Raw genomic sequence first — 18,807 nt, 5'->3', positions numbered from 1 at the left:
GCCCCGCCCCAACATCCTCCTCCTAGGGGCAGTTTGGTACCCCTGTGGCTACTTCTCGTCCCTTCTCGCCCATGTCTGTTGTCCAGTATATGGAAAAGCTTGACACTGTGACCCAAATTAACAGGAAGCCAGGTGAGCACACTGGCCCGAGCCCCTCCCTACCACGGGGCCTGCAAGGGGAAGTGGCCAGCCAGGCTGCCTCGGAGGGGAAGTGACTTGTGCAAGACTGTCTGGGGGTTGGCCGGAGGTGGGCATGTGCCCTCCGACTTCCTGGGGAAGAGAGAGCTCCCGCAGCCACGTGGGGGTGTTCCGCCCCCCCCATCCTCGCCATCCTGTGACGATAGTGTTCCTCCAGGGGACAAGAAATGCGTACACCTCACCTTCACAGGGGGTGGAGGCCTCTCCCAGAAGGCTTGTCCACAGGGTCCCTGGGGACAAGGCCGGCATCTCCTCAAGAGGTGGTGGGGGCTGCCTGCCCACTGGTAGCACCCCCTGGTTTCTACCCTCCCTGTCCTGGGGGCAGGGGCCACCCACTTCAGCCTGACATCCAGGCTTCCCCAACTGGGTCCCTGTCACCAGGGGACCCAGGCTTCTTTCAGCTGGCCAAGTGCGTTTGTCCTTCGCAGCCTGGGGGGTTTGAGCTGCATCCCTGACACACTCCCTAGGATGGCCATGGCTGAGGGCAAGTGTGGTGTCCATGGGCAGTTCCAGACAAGAGGTTCAAGTTCAGTGGGCCAGTGAAGAGGAGGCAGGGGGACTAGCGCAGGCTTGGGCATCTTGGGCGCGGCTCCTGGGCAGCACAGGTGCTGGCCCGAGAGCTTCCATCCCTGGGGCCACACAAATTCCCACTCCTGGTGCTCTGACACCTTAGTTGGACGTTTGAGGGCCATATGTCCTGTACAAGCCACTGTAAGCTGGCCAGACCCCTGTGCTCACCGACAGGGACTTCCCAGCAGCTGCCAGGACCAACGCGGGCGGGCAGAGCCACTCCTGCGACGAGTGAACCCCCTCCAGTGTACAGGACACACCTAACGTGTCCCCACCAACCACTCCAGGTGCCGCCAGATGCTCCCGGTGCCGTCACCACCTGGAGGTGGGAAGTCACTGCCCAGAGCCCAGGACAGGGACTGGGTTTCCGGGCCTCGGGGCCAGGCAAGAGGGCCTGCCCTGCGGGCCAGTGGGTTCCTGTGCAGTCCCTGCCTTGCGTAACCCCGTGACTGTGCAACCTGACTTATCTGAGTTGGCAGATAAGCCTGGCTGCTCCTGCTCGTGTTATAGATTAGAAAAGCAAGCAGCTTGTGGCTTGCCCAGCCCTGCAAGGCAGCAGCCCAGGCTGAGCACCACCTAAGCCTTGCCCTAGGCTGCTTCTGTTTTTTGATCCTCATCTGCCAGATACCAGGACCAGGTGATTTGAACTAAATTTTGAAAATAACTTGCAAAATTCAGCAGAAAGGAGCAGCTGCTGGGAATAGCAGCAGAGTGGTTCAGTGGTGTTCACAGCAGCTACACACCCAAGGCTGGCGTGCCACCTACTGCCAAACTGGGAAAGCAGGTGACTTCCCAAGGGGGAGCCACAGGTTTATGAAGCAGGGTGGGGCAGAACACACCGACTTAGCGACTTAGCGTCCTGCCCCAGCCCCAGCCCCACCAGGGACAGCCTAAGGGGACAGTGGACTTAGTCACAGCCCCAGGATGCTCCTCGCTGGGCGTGCCTCGTGACCTGCCCGCCCTGCAGCCCTGACCAGGATGCAGGATGGGGAGCTGCTGCTCCCTAGCGCCAGGAACAAAGCCCGACTCCTGTCCCCCTGGACCGGGAGTGGACATACAGATGGCAGGCAGAAGCCGGTCTCCACCTGTGAGGTATCTTGGGAGTTACCTTGATGCTGCTCGAATACTGTTTTCGTTTTGTTTTTATTTGAGGCCAAAAACCATTAACCAAAGAAGTACCGCTGCTCCATTGACGAGAGCCCACAGGGAGGCACGCTGTGGGGACAGCACTGTCTGGGCAGCACTGCTGGGCGAAACCCAGCCCCGGGGGAGGAAGGCTGAACACAGACCACGTTCAGACCTCACACTCAATCGCCAGTGACATGCACGACACACACAGCCAGGAGCGTGATGAGAAGCTTCGGGTTCGTTCACTCTCCGCGCCCACGGGCCACTGGGTCCTCCCCTCAGCTGTGGCAGGTGCAGGGCCCTGAGGGCCTCACTGCGCGGTGACGGCGACCCTGGGCGCTGGTGCCGGGGGCCCCCGCGGGACGGGCACATGGGGGGCCACCTTCTGGCTCCTCTCTGCAGACAGGCGCTCCAGGCGCTCCGTGTAGAAGCCGTTGAAGTCGAGCCTGCAGGGTGAGGGCAGGCTGGGGTCTCTCCTGTGGGGATGCCGGGGTGTGGAAGTGCCCCCCTGGGGCGGGCACGCGGGGAGATCCCGTTCCACCCCACGGGTGAGGGATCAGATCTGCATCGGGTACAAGGGGCACTTGAGCCACCAGCACATGTGCACACGCACACCCACACATGCACGCGTGTGCACATGCCTGAGGTCCCACGCAGCCTGTACTGGCTCAAGCAGCACTGAGATCGCAGTGAAACACGTGAAAGCAGAACGCAGGCCGCCCAGGCCTCCGACCGGACGCTCAGGCAGACCGTGCCCCAGACGCGCAGCTCTCATCACCCAGCTGTGCCAGCAGCAGGGGCCTGGTGGTGGCACAGGCTGAGGCACCTCTAAATCCCTGTGCCCAGGACGTCCGCCTGTGGGTGGCAACTTCCCGGGGTGAGGACAGCCCCGCTGTGGGGACTGGGGACAGCAGATCCATGGGCTTCCTGTAGAGGAGCCGGGTGTCCGGGGCGAGGCCAGGCTGTGTGGGGCAGCGGGACCCGCCGGCCCTGGCACCACGTACAGTTCTATTCTGAGGCACAGGTCTCCCCACCAGGACCCCCAGGTTCTGTCCACGCCTGCTCACCCCTGGGACCTGCACGCTGGCTGCCAGCGTCATGGGGTGTGCCCCCCAGGACTGCACCGTCGCACCCTCAAAGGTGGTGACGATGTGGGAGGCACGGCCAGCCCCAGGGGCCCAAACCTGAAAGCCTTAGTGAGTGCCGCCTCGGCCAGCACGGTCGGCCCCATCCCCTCAGCCGCCTCCTCACTGCTCCCCTAAACGGGGGAGACGCTGCACTGCGCACCGCCCAGGGCTCCTGGGTCCTGGCTCAGAGAGCACGGCGGTGCACGAGGCTGGCCTATGACGGGGCCCAGCACAGGCCGGGTGGGGGCTGCTGAGCGGCCGGACACGTCCTGGTGAGTGCACACAGCAGTAAACACACCAGCAAATACACACACACACACACACAAATGTCACACACCAGGGAAGACACAGCAGTACACACGTGCACTATCACAGCAAGGAGTGACGAGTGACCAGCAGCAGCATAAGGAAGCCACGGACAGACACTCTCAGGCCTGAGCAGACCTGGCCTGTCCCCATCTGTGGTGCCCTGAGGGTAGGGGTGAAGGTGGGGGAGGGCAGCAGGGCGGGGGGCCATCAGGGAGGCCTCGGCCCCGCCTCTCGGGATGCACGCGGGGAGGGCCAGCTGCCTGTGCCCACCTGGAGATGACGCTGGCCATGCCGTGCTCGCAGTCGCTGGTGCTATAGACGCTCAGTCGGGCCAGGAGGTCAAGCAGATGGGCCGAGAAATTCTTATCAAACTTACTGATGGTGGCCTCGAAGCCGGAGGCCAGCTGAGGTGTGTCCGCGTGCTCTGCCAGATGCTGGAAGACATGGCCGGGCACGGTAAGCCTGGCACGGACACTGGGCCCAGCTGTGCCTGCCAGCACCCCGGCCTGTCCACCCTCCCTCCCTCCCTCCCTCTTTTGTTTTCAAAGAGCAGAATGAGTTTCAAAAAGTTTTCAAGTGATAAAAGACATAAAATTGAGGCACCATAAAAATTCCTGAGACCGCAGGACACGCTCACACACTTGTTGGCCGACGCTGTGGGGCCCACGCTGGTGCCCCCTCCCCCGTCAGGGATCCCTCCGCTGAGCGTCCCTACGGCTCAGCCCTGGACACAACCCCACCTTGCAAACAACCCAGTTCTGAGGTGGCCGTTTAGTCCGAAGGGAGACAGCAGGGGAAGGAGCCATGGGCTGGTCCGCAGCACGGTCAGATCTCCTGTGAAGGTGCCGGGCCCGCACCACCCGCAAGGCCACACACCTTCCGGGCCAGCTCCTTCCGGGCACGCTCCTCGGCCCGCTCAGCCTCGGTGGGCGGCCCCAGCATGGTGCCGTGCTCCAGCGCCGGGCGGCCCAGCTCGCCATCCAGCTTCATGCTCTGCGTAAACCGCTGTGCAGGAGGAAACGCTCCCTTAGTGATGCCCACCAGCTCCCAGGGAGACACGCCCCTGCATCCGGCCACTGCAGACCGGGGACGCGGCAGCCCCCGGGAAGGCCGCAGACGGGCACTGCCGTTGGCACTCTGTGGGTAGAACTCACAAACCTATCTTCCGGGAAGTTTCTTCTTGTGGGGTCACCTGTTTGCAACCTCAGATGACTCCTAAACATCTGAGAACTCGGGTTCACATGCTCCTGTCCTGTCACCGGCTCTCCCGCTAGCCCCACCGGCTCAGACGCCCCAGTGAGCCCTGGCGAGGCCCCGTGTCACCCCTCCTGCTGCCTGACACGAATTTCTTGACCTCTGGGTGGCTGCTTGGAATAGGTGCCCAAGAAAAATGGAATCAAACAACTCAGGTTCTAACAAAAGGAACGTAAGGCGTTCAGAAAACCGCCTGGACAGACCCTGTGGCGGCCCCCCTCCTCAGCCGCCCAGCCGGGCTCAGGACAACGCTCGGCGACAGCAGCCGGCAGAGCAGGGAGGGCGGTGTGCGGGGCGCACCTGCATGCAGTTGGTGAACATGACGCACACGGACATGAGCTTGGAGAAGACCCTGAGCAGCTCGGGGTTGGTCAGCATGCAGTCCTTCAGGCAGCTGTCCAGGAAGCTCGTGTGGTGGCCCAGCACGTCATCGATGTTCGAGGCCTGCCCGAGAGCGGCCTGTGTCAGACGCTGACCGCGCAGGCACGGCTGCGCTTCCAGCCCTGCCTGCCTGTTCCGCTTCCGTGGCTAAGTGACCCTGCGTTCTTTTGAGGGGAAATCTTCCAACTACCGCTAAAAGAAAATGACACTGAACACGCCCCAAAAGTCCACGGTTTTGACTCTGCAAGACAGGACTCGAGAAGGAAGTGCTGCTTCTGGAATCTGGTGACGGCTGGTTTCAGGCTGAGGTCCCGGAGGGCCCAGAAGGTGCTGGCGGGTGCTGGGGCCCAGCTCTGAGAGCTGAGGGCTCCTCCAGAGGGCACGGGGCCTACGCTACTCTAACGGCTCGATGCTGGGGCGCCCCCAAACGCAGTACCGCGGGCACACCCACACCGCTTCGTTGCACGCACGTGCGCAGGCCTGGCCGCTGCCTCCTGGGGCCGACCCCCCTCTGCACGGGGAATGACACCTGAGCCAGCGCCTTCCCCGCAAAGACACGCCAGTCGGCGCAGAGCCTTTTCAGGGCCACGGCATGTGAAGGCAGAACTCACGGATCTCAGGTTTCTCTCAAGGACGTGCCAGGTCGGCTCCATCACTTCGAACATCATGTAGTACTGGATGTTCTGGACAAAATTCAGCATCCGCTGTCGCAGAGTGAAGGCGCCTGCAAACCTGGGTGAGTGTGAGGATGTCACAGAGGGGCCGGGCTGCCCCAGTGTCTGACAAACCCTGCCGCAGCATGTGCGCCTGCCCTGAGCACCACGCATGACGCTGCTCCCGCAGCTGGACGGTAGCTGGTCACGGGCGGAGACAGAGCGCCTCCGTGCGCCCTGACCGTGAGGGGCTCCAAGGCCCCAGGGGGCTCTCGCTCAGACTGACCCGCCATCCCAAAGGGCTGAGCAGGGGCCAAGGGACAGACCCGCATCCCTTGTGGTCAGCGACCGCGCGCACTGCCATGCGACATGTGACACATGGCTGTGACGTGCGTCACCAAACCTCTGCCCGTGCGGAGCGGGAGGCGAGCGCGGACGCACCACTTGGCGGAGTGCAGCGAGCGCTGCTTGGCGGTTTTGTTGCTGACCCAGACGTTGCACAGCTGTCGCTCCACGTGCTTACAGTAGAACAGGTGCCGGAACAGCATCTGGTAGCGGGTCAGGGCTTTCCTGCGGGGGACAGGGCGGCAGCTGGTGGTGGTCGCTGGCACCAGACAACAGCTGGCTGCGAGGCCGCTGACACGGTTCTGCGCCCTGCCTGCTGGGCCGTCGGGGACCCCACGGGACATGACCGGTGCAGGGAGCCCCTTGAACGCACAGAGCGGGTCAGCCGCTGGCAGGCGCGACCCTTTCTCCCTGACAAACCCAAACGCCTACCTGCTGAAGCCGGCGCCCTCACCCCAGGGGCTGGGGCCCACCTGTTAATAATCAGTGACAGGGGCCACTTGACTACGTAGTCGAAAGAGAAGGCCTCCAGGCCGCTCAGCGTGAGCTCGGTGGGGTCGGCGTGGACCAGCGCCTTCTCCTGCTTGGTCTCGATGGCCAGAACGCGCAGCAGCTGCGTGACGAGGTCGTGAGGCATCAGGTCGATCTGGGGGACAGACAGTGCCAGTGTGACTGCCACGCAAGGTGTGAGTGTCCGAGCCCACGCTGCACGCCTGGAACACAGCATGCTGACAACAACTGAAAATGCTTTGGTTTTAACCGAGGATTTATCGTGGAAAAAAGGATCATGCCCTGAACTGCCACTCGCCCCAGCCCACCCCGCCTCTGCATCAGAGCCAGAAGGCAAATCCAGGGCTGGATGAGGATCTTCTACAGAGTCTAAATATCGGAAGCTGCTTAGAGAAAACCAAATGTCTGATGAGTCCTAATTCAAAAATCAATCCACTACGGGAAAGAAATCACTTTAAAAGGAACCCGAAAGCACAAACGAGAAGCCACAAGGGCAAGGCAGGGACCCTGGGTCCCTAGGATTCAAACCTTTACCAAGCGAGCACCAGGCCCATGTCAACGTAGAGAGCACATCTGGTGAAAATGTAAGAGCCATCAGGCGATGTTAACTTATTCAAATGTTTGTTAAGTGCCAACTACCAACAGGGACAGTGTGACAGAGTCCCTGTAAACTGATGAAAAGAATGACGTGATAAAAAGTAACAACGAGGACCATCACGAAGGACGAAGGACAAAGGAGCACAGTAGCTACTGGAGACAACAGAGCCCGGGGCCAGCCGGCTCCACTGTGGACTCTACTAAGCACTGAGGAGCACCCGCCCCTCCCCCCGAAACGCTAGGACCCAGAAGAGGCCGCGCTCCCCGGAACACGGCCACCGGGCACTGCAGGAAAAGTCCCCGGTGACCGCGGACGCAGACAGCCTCCAGGACACCATCAAGCCGAACCCCGCAGCACACTGAAGGGCTGTGCGCCCCGACCAGACGGGGCCAACACGGACACCGCCGAGTCACCACGCTGTGAAGGAAAGCCCTGGCATCCGCCCAGCCCCGGCGCAGGCGTCGCCGCCCACCTCCAGGTCGTCCTTGAAGGGGTCTGTGTTGGCGGTGCTCATGCGCAAGGCCAGCTCCAGCAGCGCCTCCAGGCGTGTGGGCGTGATGTCGTCCACCGGCTTCTTCAGCTCCTCCTCCGTCAGGTCCATGAAGTGCACAAAGAAGTCCCCCTGGTCCATCAGGAAGTAGCGCTTGATGGACCTGTGGGGGAGGAGGTGAGGGGCAGAGGTCAGCCAGCCTCCTGGCCCCCAGGACAGCGCAGCTCTGGAGGAGGCAGCTCCGCGAGAGCGACTGTGACTGGGCGTCAGCTTCAGAGGAGCCAAAGTGGACAGCGGTCCCCCGCAGGGGCTCGGACCACGGCGCCAGGTCATGCTACCAGCACGGGGGCACACAGAGCGGTCGTGGCGGCGCTGGGCGCCTGGGGCCGGCACGTACCGCAGGTGCGCCACCAGCTCCTGCTCCTCCATCAGGAAGTCCAGCAGCACCCGGCTGGCGTAGTTAAAGGCTGTCTCAATCTGCTCCACGTACGCCCGCTCCTTCAACGTGTAGATGACCTCTTTGGCCACTGGGCAGGTGACGTCGTGACCGCACTCTCTCACCACGTTTAGGTATTTTCCTGACAAGACAGGGGGCAGATGAGACTGCGTTTTGGGGGCAGTAACCTGCCCGCCTGCAGCTGGGGGGCGGGGCCCAGGCGCAGCTGGAGGGAGACCACACTGGAGTCCGGTTTTGGGAGCCTGCTCTGTCCTCAGCGGAGACCACACTGTCACCGGCAGGGGGCGCGGGAAGCCACCGCTGTGGTCTGCTGTGACTCTAGGATTTTTCTCAGCAATAGCAGACACCACAGGAGAACCAGATTCTAAGTCACCCCAGCCTGTCCCAAACGGCTGAGCTCAGAGCCAAACCGCCAGGCCCTGGCAGCCTGTCCTCACACAACTCCCCCCAGTGGCGGTGACCAAGAACAGTCAGCCCAGAGGAGCCCACGCCCATGGCATTGGCTATCGTGCTGTGTGATACTGAGACCTAACAAGGAAAGCGTGTTGGGTCTCCGTGCCTGTTCCTAGACCAAGCTCCGAAAGCCCCTGGAATTTTGTTGTGATTCCTAAGCCCCTCTGACCACAGCTGGGTTTATGCTAATGAGGTGACTAGCAGCCCCTAGGGCTGGTGGCAAAAGGAACCAGCCTCAAATCAGAGGGCTGTGACTTTCAGCCCCACCCTCACATCAGGGGAGGGGAGAAGAGTCGGGGACAGAATCAGTCACCAAAGGCAGGGATTTAACCGACATGCCTATGCGACGGGGCCTTCAGGAACGCTACAAAGGCTTCCGGGAGCGTCCGGGTGGCGAGCCCATCCACGCGGGGAGCGTGGCACACCCCAACTCCATGGGGACAGAAGCTCCCATGCTCGGGACCCCCCAGGCCTCACCCCACACACCTGCTCACCTGGCCGCTCGCCTCTGCCCTTGACCACGTCCTCTATGATATAATAAACCCGCAGACGTGTGTTTCCCTGAGTTCTGTGAGCCACGTAGCGAACGGACAGAACCCGGGAGGGGCTGTGGGAACCCCCAATTTGTAGCCAAGTTGGGGGTAGACAGAAGTTGGGGGTGACCTGGGACCTGCTGCTTGCGATCGGCACGTAGGTGGGGGCAGTCCCGTGGGGCTGAGGGAGCCCTTAGCCTGTGGGCCTGACGCTCTCTCCAGGTCGCTCCCATCAGGACTGACGTGAGTTGTAAGGCCCCCAGCTGGTGGGGCAGAGACCAGGAGACCTGAGTGCTGGTAGGGAACAGCCATACATCTGGTGTCACAAGTGTTGGGAGCAGAGCGTCAGCTTCCCTGTGAGTGGTGACAGTTCTAGAAACTGCACAGTGAAGAGGAAGGAGGGGCACCTGCGAGACAGCCTCCTACGGTCAGGGGACAAAATGAAGCCAACCCGAGCATCCAGGTACAGGCAGCCCGACTAGGGCCTGCCCTCCACATGCACGCCCACCCGGGAGCCCGCGGCCACCTGTGCTGAGGACCTTGCCGGCCATCTTCTGCAGGAAGGACGGGATCTGCCGCTGCACCACAGTGTAGCGCCGGTCCCAGTACTTGTCATTGTAGTCCTCCCGGATCTTCTCCTTCTGCAGCTCGTGCTCCTCCACCATGAACTCGCTGAAAAGCGCAGGCCTCTGAGGTCACAGCCGAGCGCGCGCCTTCCGCTGTGGGAGCCGCCGCTAACGGCGGGAGGGGGGCCAAGGGCGCAGGGCGGCCGGGCGCCGTCTCACCTCGGCCCCTTCCCGTGAGTTAAACCCGCCCACCCCGCTCTGGGCACAGAGCCGGAGGGGAAGCGGACTGGTCTTCCTTTTCACCGCCTCTGACTGGAACCTAGCATTTCCTCCCACCGTGAACCTCGGAGGCCACAAAACATGAGGTCGGGGGCACATGTGCCCGTCTCCAACAGAGACCAGACACCATCACACCGCACCTCAAGTGCCGTTTATAAGCACCACGACCTTAAACACTATTCTCATTAAACTCATCACACCAGACTTTGTCGTCTGGGTCATTAGCACAGAAACACTATTCCTAGACCCCAAATTTACTTTTAAAATACTCTGACACGTCTCAGTGTAACAGAATTCTCTGTGAGCCGACACATGTTCTGTGCCCTCAAGCACAGGGCCACCTTCTCGTCCTCCACGTGACAGAACGGGCTACTTAAGAGCCAGCTGCCTGCCCCTCCCCCGTGCCCCACACACCCGTCTGCCCCCAGCCCTACCTGTACGGGTCGTTGATGATCCCCCTGTAGATCCACTTCTCCAGAATCTCGAAGTAGGGCACACTGGCGGCCTTGGTGAGGTACAGGCACAGCTCCTGCGCCTGGCTGTCGCCCGTGTAGTTGACACTCCGGTCGTGGAGAAGGCTCAGGGTGGAGCCCCCGACACACTCGCCTTTATCCACCGAGGTGGCTACAAGGAGGCAGCGCTCAGTGCCGAGCAGGGGTGGCCACGGCAGAACCGCGTCTGCGGCCTCCTTGTGGGGACAGGTGCTCTAGTCGCTAATATATTTTACCAGTAAAGACCTTCCGGTCTCCCTCAAGTAGTAAGACGAAAAGCCACAGAGGCCTTGGCCTCACGACGACCGGCGGCCAGGCCCCATCCTTGTGTGCCAAGACCCCTCGGTCAGCGACTCCGCCCACACGCATCCCGGGCCCCGCAGGCGCCGCGCAGGCACGTACCCAGGGAGGCCAGGATGTCCATGCTGCGCACGGCCGGCTGGATGTAGAACCAGAGCTTCTGCAGCGACAGGAGGCCTTGCCTCTGCAGCTGCTCCAGCTGTGTCACCAGGATCAGGTGCTCCTTCACCAGCGTCCGCATGGCGGCTGCCAACGCGTGGTTCACCTGCCCGTACTCAAAGGAGGACTTCTCCTCAATGAACCTGCGAGGAGAGGGCGTGCCAAGCACCTGAGGAGACAGCTATGCCTCCAGGTGGAGGTTGCACACTCCAAGTCACGTCCTCCAAGGGGCAAATGCCGGGTCCTGCACGTGCCCAGGCCCATTGGAACTGTGCCAGTCGTGAAGCTGGGTCACGACGGGCTCCAGAGGCCACGTGCGTCTCAAGGGGCAGCGTCCAGCACCTACCTGGTCACGGTGGAGTAGCTGGCGGCCACCGGGAGGATCCTGTTCACCAGCTCCTTGATGGACAAGTCCAGGTTGGGGTCCACGAGGAAGGTGCGGCCCTGCCTCCCGGTGAGGGGCTGGGCGGCGATGCACCTGCCGTCCACACCCACCAGCACGTACAGCAGGTCCTCCACGACGGCCAGCTCCTGGGAGGCCAGGGGCAGGGAGCCTGTGGGCCGCACACACCCGCTAGGGCCGCTTGCTGGCCTCAAGGCCCCCACCCCCGCTGCCCAACCCTATGTCGCCTGCTCAAGTGTATGTGGACGTGAACTACGCTGTTCACCCGGCATTGACGGACCCTCAGGGCACCAGAGGCTGAGGTTCCGAAACCAGCTGGAGGAAAGGCGCTGCCTGCCTAGCAGGCCAGGTGAGCCCAGAGGTGCGTCAGGGCCTCTGAGCGCCAAGCGGGCGGAAAGCTCTGCGCCCAGGTGAGGGCCTGACACTCCACGGACACGGTCGGAACTTAAAAAGCCCCAGTGTGGGCCGCCCTCGCGGCCCTGCTTATAGCACACGCGGTCGGGTTGCTCTGCGTCACCAAGGTTTTCTCTGAAGACTTGGATGTGCTCGCAGTTCCTATCTGAACACAGTGTGAGGTGGCTCCCGACAACCACCCAGTGGCCTTGAGGACAGTCACAGGCCATTGAGCAGGGTCGCCACCAAATGCCTCATGGCCCAGGTGGCTCCCAGCCCCAAAACCTTTGGTGTCCTCCCTGACACCTGCTGGGACAGATGGCCAAGTGCAGGGTGCTGGAGGCAGCACAGGAGAGAGTTGTCTCCAAGAGATCACTCCCCAACCCCTGGGGGCACCGGAAACGGATGCCTGACGGCATGAGATGGCATTGCACCGCTCGGTTCATGTCGCAAATGCCACACCGCCCACATTCACACATCTGCCTGTTGAGGCGGGGCGGGATCTGAGCACAGGGCCATCTGTCCCTGGTGTCAGCACGCAGGCAGTTAGCAACAAACACTCTGCATACCTATAGGCACAGCTGTGTCCATGCCTGCGCCTGAGCCGGTCAGGAAGTCCCCGACCAGCGTGGGCCGCTCGTACACCCATGCGGGGAAGACTGGGAGGCGCTGGCCCAAATTTTTTTTGTTCAGCTTGTCTCGAAGCATCTTTCTTGTAAGTTCCAGGGACTGGTGAAGATATTTACAAAAGCAAAAACAAAGATATACTTTTAGTACAAATACTTAAAACTAAAACTAACATCACTAGCATCGAAAAATTCGATTACTGAGCACGCAATAAGGGTCTGAAACATGCACAGAAATGAAACGAAAGGCTCCACGCCCCCTCACAGTACAGGGAGCTGGCGACAAGAGAGACGGAGACAGTCTCTCAGTCTCCTTGGTCCGTGTGGCGCCCACAGGCAAAGCAAGAGCACCGCCCCAGGCTGTAGCTCGCCAGAGCAGGCCGGGTCCCGGGGACACCCACATGGCGCCTCAACCGCTTCTTCCTGGTACTCTGCCTAGACACAACCTGCTGGGCGGAGATGAGGCCACAGTGACAGACAGCCCTACCTGGGTACAAGGCACGGAGGGAAAGAAAGGGCCACACCAAGGAAGGCCAGCACCAGGCGCACGCACAGGGCGTGGCCCTCCTGAGGGGCTGGTCGCCAAGAGCTGACCGGGCTGCCAGACGCGCCAGCTCAGGAGAGGGGAGGGGGAAAGGGCACACAGTTTCATCTGTCCCATGGGGCACAGTGTTGGACCGTGTGAAGTGCTGGACACAGGACATGCCCAACCAGCACAGAGCTGCTGCGCTTGACAAGCACATGCTCAGAGTGTGGGCCTCACGGGGACACAGCTGTGCGGGCTGAGGCCACAGGGGCAGTGCCACCAGCAGACAGACCTGCATCAAGAGAGCAGGGCAGGATGAGAAGTCAAATGCAAGAGAAAGCAGAAGGCACAGGAGAGAAAAAAATGGCCTAGAAAAATTATAAAGCACAGTCTTAAAGAGGTAAATTGTCAAAAACCAACGAGGGAAACGGGGAAATGTGGTTTGCATTGGCAGAACCACCATGATGATCTGCAGGGCTGAGCGACTGCCCTGGGCAGTCAGAAGCCCCCTCTGGTGAGCCCGCCCGAGTCCAAGATCCCCATCCGCATGTGGCTGGCCCTGACCAGCGTCTCGTGCTCAGACCCGCCCTGCGCAGATGACGGCACCTGCTGCACGGTGGAGCCCGTGGCCACGCTGCCCAGCTGCTTCCTCAGCTCCTCCAGCTCCTGCATGGACATCTTGGAGGCGGCGGCCGGGGTGCTGAAGCTGCTGCTGCTGCCGGCTGCGAGCTCGGCCCTTTCCTTTGCGTTCTGTTGCAGGTACTGCAGGGTCTGGGCACACATGGGACCCGGAGTCACGCCGCCGGCACGGCTCCCGCTGCTCTCTCCCGACCCCAAGGGCCACATGCAGGGCGAGGGCAGGAGCCCGTCAGTCCTGGAGCCATGCTCCGGTCTCGCAGTGCTTCTTGCCACGAGGTGCCACGTCCCCCGCTCACAAGGGAACCCCACAGCGGTCTAAAAAGCCAATTCCCAACTCCTGCCCAAGGGCACTGCCTTTCTCTGCACCTGACGGTCCCTGGTCTGACCCCGGTGCTGGCACTCAACGCGCACTTGGCTGCACCTTCACCCTGAACACACTCCGGGCCTCGCAGAGCAGAAGGGACCTAACTCGTCCCTGGACCTGCCCAGGTGCCACAAAGCTCTCTGCTTTTCTCAATATCACACAGCACACAACTTAAAAGTGACAAAAACACGGCATGAGCCAACAAAAGGTCGCGCCCCCTCGGTCGGCGCCGTGAACACCCCCGTGTTCACCACCACGAGTCATCCGCACGCCAACGCGCCGTCAATGCGTTCCCGTGACCTCCAGTGCACTGGTGGGGTAGGACGAGTCCACGAGCACATGCCACAGTGGGGCAGGAACGTGGCAGCAATGGGAAGCAGCACCAGTGACAGCAAACCTGGAAGTGTCACCTGAACTGCACGGATCCTGTGGGTTGAAACACCCGCTGACCGACGCCGCAAGGAAGCTCCGGACGTGGGGGCCCAGCGCGGCACGGTTACCTCCTTGTCTTCCGCCAGCTTCGACAACAGGTACACCAGAGGGTCCAGGTTCCTTGTGTTTTTAGATTTCAGTTCATCATATTTCTTTAGGAAGTCTTCTGGAGTACGAGAAAATTCTGCTATTTTAACCTCAAAAACAGAAACACAAGTGATTTAGGAACAGTAAGAACTTTAAAACCTTTCCAGAAAATTAAACACAAAAGCCCAAATACAGGGAAACCAGGTAGGCTAAATAATCATGTATCTCTGAAATAAAATTAAAAAGACTCATTAACCAATCTGTTAAACCACATTTTTCTGCATGGTTTTTTTTTAACGAGTACTTCCTAAGTATTAGATCAGATAATAACCATGTTGTTTCTAGTAGTTTATGCATGTATTTCACTATTCCCTCTGGAGTTGGTTATTCCGTATAGCTCCAGGGATTACGTTTTCTTACTCGTTTATCATGCTTTCTTTCTAGTAATTAAACATAATTGTGTGTTCCTAAACTTTCTATTTTGCTCAGTAAGTTTTTCTAATCATCCTTGTGTCATTATTATGCTGTTTTTAAAAAGACTTCAAAGTTATCTTTTACTACAGATCTGTAATTTTGAATTACGTATTTTCTTAAACAAAGAAAAAATCCGTTTTAAAGGGATTTCCGTGTGGCTGACACCAGGAGCCCCGCTCTCGTCCAGAGGAAGGTCTATGTCAAGATGTGAACACGAGTTAGAGAGCCAGCGGAGTCTCGGCCCTCCCGCTACGGAGCAGGGGTGGCGAGGAGTCTGGGCTGAGGTCCGGCTGACGGCCATCACGCCTGAGCTCCCCATCACCAGACGGCACGGGGGAGGGGCCAGAGCTGCTAGGAGGGCCCGGCACAAGCACCGAGCGGAGCAGAACACCAGGCCCACCGACAGCACCTGTCCAGAGCTGTCTGCCACCACCGCGGGCGCCCCATCGGGGGGGCAAACTCTGCACAGAGCGCGGCGCCAGGACAGGCACTCACCTTGGCGCTGTGTGCCGACACAGTGGTTGTGACGTACGGGGTCCTGTTCTTCTGCAACAGGTCGATGTAAACCTCGGCCCCATCCCCGCCACGGACACGCAGCAAGCTCAGCAGCTCATTCACATCGTGGTGAATCCGAAACTCACTCATGGTTGCAGCTCGAAGACAACACCACACACTCTCCTGCAGGTGAGACGGAAGTCATTCATGAAAACAAAACCCTATAAACAAACACTGCTTAAAGCCATCAACTTAGCCAACATCAGGCCCTTGAGAAACCTGATCATCATGTGGGCCAGAGGACCCCGCCTCCTGGTCACCCCCGGAAGGGCCTCTTGTCAACTGTCTCCTTCAGAAGGCTTGTTCCCAGGGCAAACCCACCCCTCCCGCCTGGCGGGCTCACTGGTGTGCTTTGTCACCTTTTACTGGAAACCGCCTTCAGTGGGTGTGCTCCCTTGGTGACCCTGTCCCCAGCTCCAGCCAGTCTGCAAGCCCAAGCGTCAGCTCGGGGAGCTTGCAGGTGTCCTGTGGACTTGCAGGCCTGGGCCCGCCTCCAATCTGGGTGACTCCAACCACACAAGGCCCAGGGCCCGCAGGGAGCTTTCCCCTCGGCTGGCACACGGTGGTCCGGGCCCTTCGGGGGTCCTGGATCTATGCGGGCAGCTGTGCACAGGAGTAAGCCACTGCGCCTGTCCCAGCACGGACAGTGAGACCCTGCTCCAGCCCATCAGGCCCACACCGGTGCTCGGGTCCTGCGCTGTCCCGCTGCAGCTCCACACGCCTCCGCATCCGCCCTGCACGCAGGCACCTGGGGCATCCCTTTCCTTGCTCAAGCTTAGCCCTGCACGCAGATGCCTTTGCTAAGCATGCTTTACGTTTCCCATGCGTTGGGTCGGGTGGGGCTGCACTTCGGCTCCGTTTGCCCAGCTACCAGGTGTCCTGGGGTCTCACCACTAGGGACGTAACTCACTGGAGTCAAAGCCATAACTGAGATCCCACAAGACAGCAGCAGACTGCATGGGGACTTCTATACTGATGCCCCCAAAGGGAGAGCAGTGGCCTGCATGGGGGCTTCTGTTCTCCCACCGACGGGTCCAGTTAGCCATTATCATCAACAGTGCTGATGCAAGGGGAGTAAGCGAGCGCACGTGAGCAAACCGTGCGCCTTCACATAAACATTTCGACGTGCCTACGCAAGGTCCTCAGCCTGCGTCCCCAGTAACCAAATAACCTGTGGAATCAAAGGCAAAATCATTTGTCTGTGAATTTTCCTGAAAGCTCTGTGACCCAAAAAAGGTTATGAACCACTGTGCTAACAGTTCCGGTGAAGACGAGACACGAGTAAAACATAACATCAAGCGGAGACACCGCACACTCCCGCCATCTTGCGGCATGGACAACAAGGTCTCCGAATGGAAGCGTCGTAGTTCACGGTATCCAACCCCCCGATCCTGGCCAGAAGCAGGCTCTCTCCACAGACGAAGGCGCGACAGCAAGCATGAGCTGGTGCATCGGTCGCTAGCACTGTACTTTTAAATCAGGGGGCACTGACAGCGACCGCAGCTGTGGGAGTGAGGTGCCACACGCATGGCCAGGCGGCGGGCCGGGAGCGCTTCTGCTCTGAGCGTCCCCTGCAGCGGGGTGAAGAGCACACCCCCCCAGGGCTGTGTGGGGCTAGAATACGATTCTGCCCACGAAGCTTGCGCACACCAAGCTGCTGAGCTGTGGGATTTAAAGCAGACCAATCACTGTCACCTCAAAAATGTTGGTATAACACGAGGAAAACTAGATCTGACTCACTGATGGCACCCTAAACTTCCAGTCACCCTCTCTCTCGTCACAGAGGGCGCTGAGCGAGTCACTGCAAAACACAAGCAGAGCAGAAGAATCACATGGCACTCTCCCACTTGGCGGCCCCTTCGAATCCGAGAAATCAGTTTCACCAGCATCCCACAAGCTTCCCCAAGGACTGCGGACAGTCCTGCATCGGCTGGATCACTTGGCGGTGTCAATGGCAAGGACACTGTGTACACCACCAAAGGAGAATGCCCCTCCAACAGATACTAGGCGGTGGAGAGAGCCCTTCTAAAGAAAAATCACTTAAGTGAACGTTTGTTTGAAAACTATCTTCATGAAACTTTACATGTCATAGAAATAAAAGCCGAGCCACCCCACGTCACAAAGTGTTAAGACCACAAGGGGCCTGCTGTGCGCTGCGGCTTTGGGAACGATGCCTGCGAGCCGGGGCTCTCACGTGCCGGCAGTGGCTCCCCTCAGGGCCTCTGGAGATGTCCATCGGGACCTTCTGGTTGTCAGTGACTGAAGGAGGCCCTGGTATTCAGTGGGCCAGAGACCAGGGAAGCCAAATACCAACAGAAGCGTCTCACTAAAATTGCCGATAGTGTCCCCACTCTAAGCAACTTTTAAGAAACAACTAACTGCAACAGCTCACTTGACCCTGCTGGTGCTCCCGAGTTCTCCTCTCTAGGAGTCACCATGAATGGACCCACACGGACCTCTGTGACTGAGCAGAACTCACCCCCTTCTCACACTGACTGTGAGCGCTACAGGGAGGGGCACTGTCACCATGTCACCTACTGCGTGAGCATCCCCCTGAATGAGCCAGGCACAGGGACCCAGTGGACAGCACTGGATTAAAATTCAGAAAAAAAGTGACAGAGTCTGTGTTGAGAGCTAAAAGCTAATTGCACAAAATGGCTTGAAAAACATTTTAAAACTTGTGTTAAATATCAAGAGCCCTAATAATTTGTCAGAGACATAGAATGAAGTACAAAAGATGAAAACAGAGTCTGGGTCTGGTCAGAGCACTCCCTGGGCAGGAAAGGGACTGGCTGGGGAAGCAGCCACACACATCCTCTACTCCAGGTTTGAAGTGACCCAGTTTTCAATTATATTTTAACTTCGTAAAGAAATAGCACCCCCTTTCCTTGCCACTGCACGTGTACACATATTCGTGCTGCCCAATGCTGAAATACTCGGGGGAGGGGCAGAGTTGGTCTCTGAGCCAGCCGCCCACCCTCCACTCCAGTCTCAGGCCTCCCTGGCTCCCTGTGCGCCACCCATCACCGTTCCATCAGGTAACTGTGTCTCCTGCCAGGCGGTGGGCTCCCGGGTAGCAGGGGCCCCAGGCACAGCGCCCTGCACGTCTCAGGCGCTGGGGGACTGGAGCGGTGGGCGGATCACGCTGGGCCTGGCAGACCGGGACAGGGCCGCTGGACTAAGGCAATGGAAGCCACGAAGAACTCCAAGCAAAGGTTTACAAGACGCGACTTTTCCGAAGACCACTCCGGCTCCAGTGTGGTGGCTGGTTTTGGACAAGAATGACGCAGAGGCCGCCGCAGACAAAGGCCGAGAGAGTGACAGCAAAGAGCCCAGGAGGGAGGGTGTGAGCCTTCCACAGGAGGGTACCTGAACGGTGAGGCTTTGGAAGCACCCAGGGGTCGCGCTTTGCGACCTGGATCGCGGCGGGACAACTGGGGCAGGCTCTGCGCCGTAGCACGGGTTCTGCCCCGCGCCGCCTGGGGTCGGGCTCCGGGGAAGGCCCCG

The 18,807-nt window shown here is 59.9% G+C and overlaps 2 protein-coding genes across 4 annotated transcripts in view; one reads left to right on the top strand and one right to left on the bottom strand.

Moving 5' to 3' along the window:
- Positions 1-1,892: 1,892 nt before the first annotated feature.
- Positions 1,893-18,801, bottom strand: TUBGCP2 (tubulin gamma complex associated protein 2). Of its 3 annotated transcripts, none has more exons than XM_025047538.1 (18): positions 18,670-18,801; positions 15,241-15,423; positions 14,163-14,381; positions 13,356-13,520; positions 12,167-12,326; positions 11,148-11,355; positions 10,745-10,944; positions 10,286-10,475; positions 9,533-9,678; positions 7,961-8,141; positions 7,546-7,726; positions 6,439-6,611; positions 6,062-6,190; positions 5,579-5,699; positions 4,887-5,030; positions 4,209-4,337; positions 3,603-3,766; positions 1,893-2,342 (listed from the first exon to the last, which is right to left on the bottom strand). In XM_025047538.1, exons 2-18 carry the CDS (start codon positions 15,388-15,390, stop codon positions 2,207-2,209), a joined length of 2,796 nt encoding a protein of 931 aa, XP_024903306.1. In that variant the 5' UTR covers positions 15,391-15,423; positions 18,670-18,801; the 3' UTR covers positions 1,893-2,206. The 3 variants fall into 3 exon arrangements, with proteins under 3 accessions (XP_024903306.1, XP_006912915.1, XP_024903307.1); XM_006912853.2 differs by having other exon boundaries at positions 14,253-14,381; XM_025047539.1 differs by lacking the exon at positions 18,670-18,801 and adding an exon at positions 15,660-18,632.
- ZNF511 (zinc finger protein 511) overlaps positions 16,633-18,807 on the top strand; it is a 6,935-nt gene continuing 4,760 nt past the window's right edge. The window contains exon 1 of the mRNA XM_025047542.1: positions 16,633-16,673. Within this exon, the coding sequence (XP_024903310.1) occupies positions 16,633-16,673 (41 nt within the window). The remainder of the gene's footprint in view (positions 16,674-18,807) is intronic.

This window comes from Pteropus alecto, unplaced genomic scaffold (assembly GCF_000325575.1).
Source record: "Pteropus alecto unplaced genomic scaffold, ASM32557v1 scaffold74, whole genome shotgun sequence".
Lineage (NCBI taxonomy): Eukaryota > Metazoa > Chordata > Mammalia > Chiroptera > Pteropodidae > Pteropus > Pteropus alecto.
This window is presented reverse-complemented; position numbering and strand designations above follow the sequence as displayed.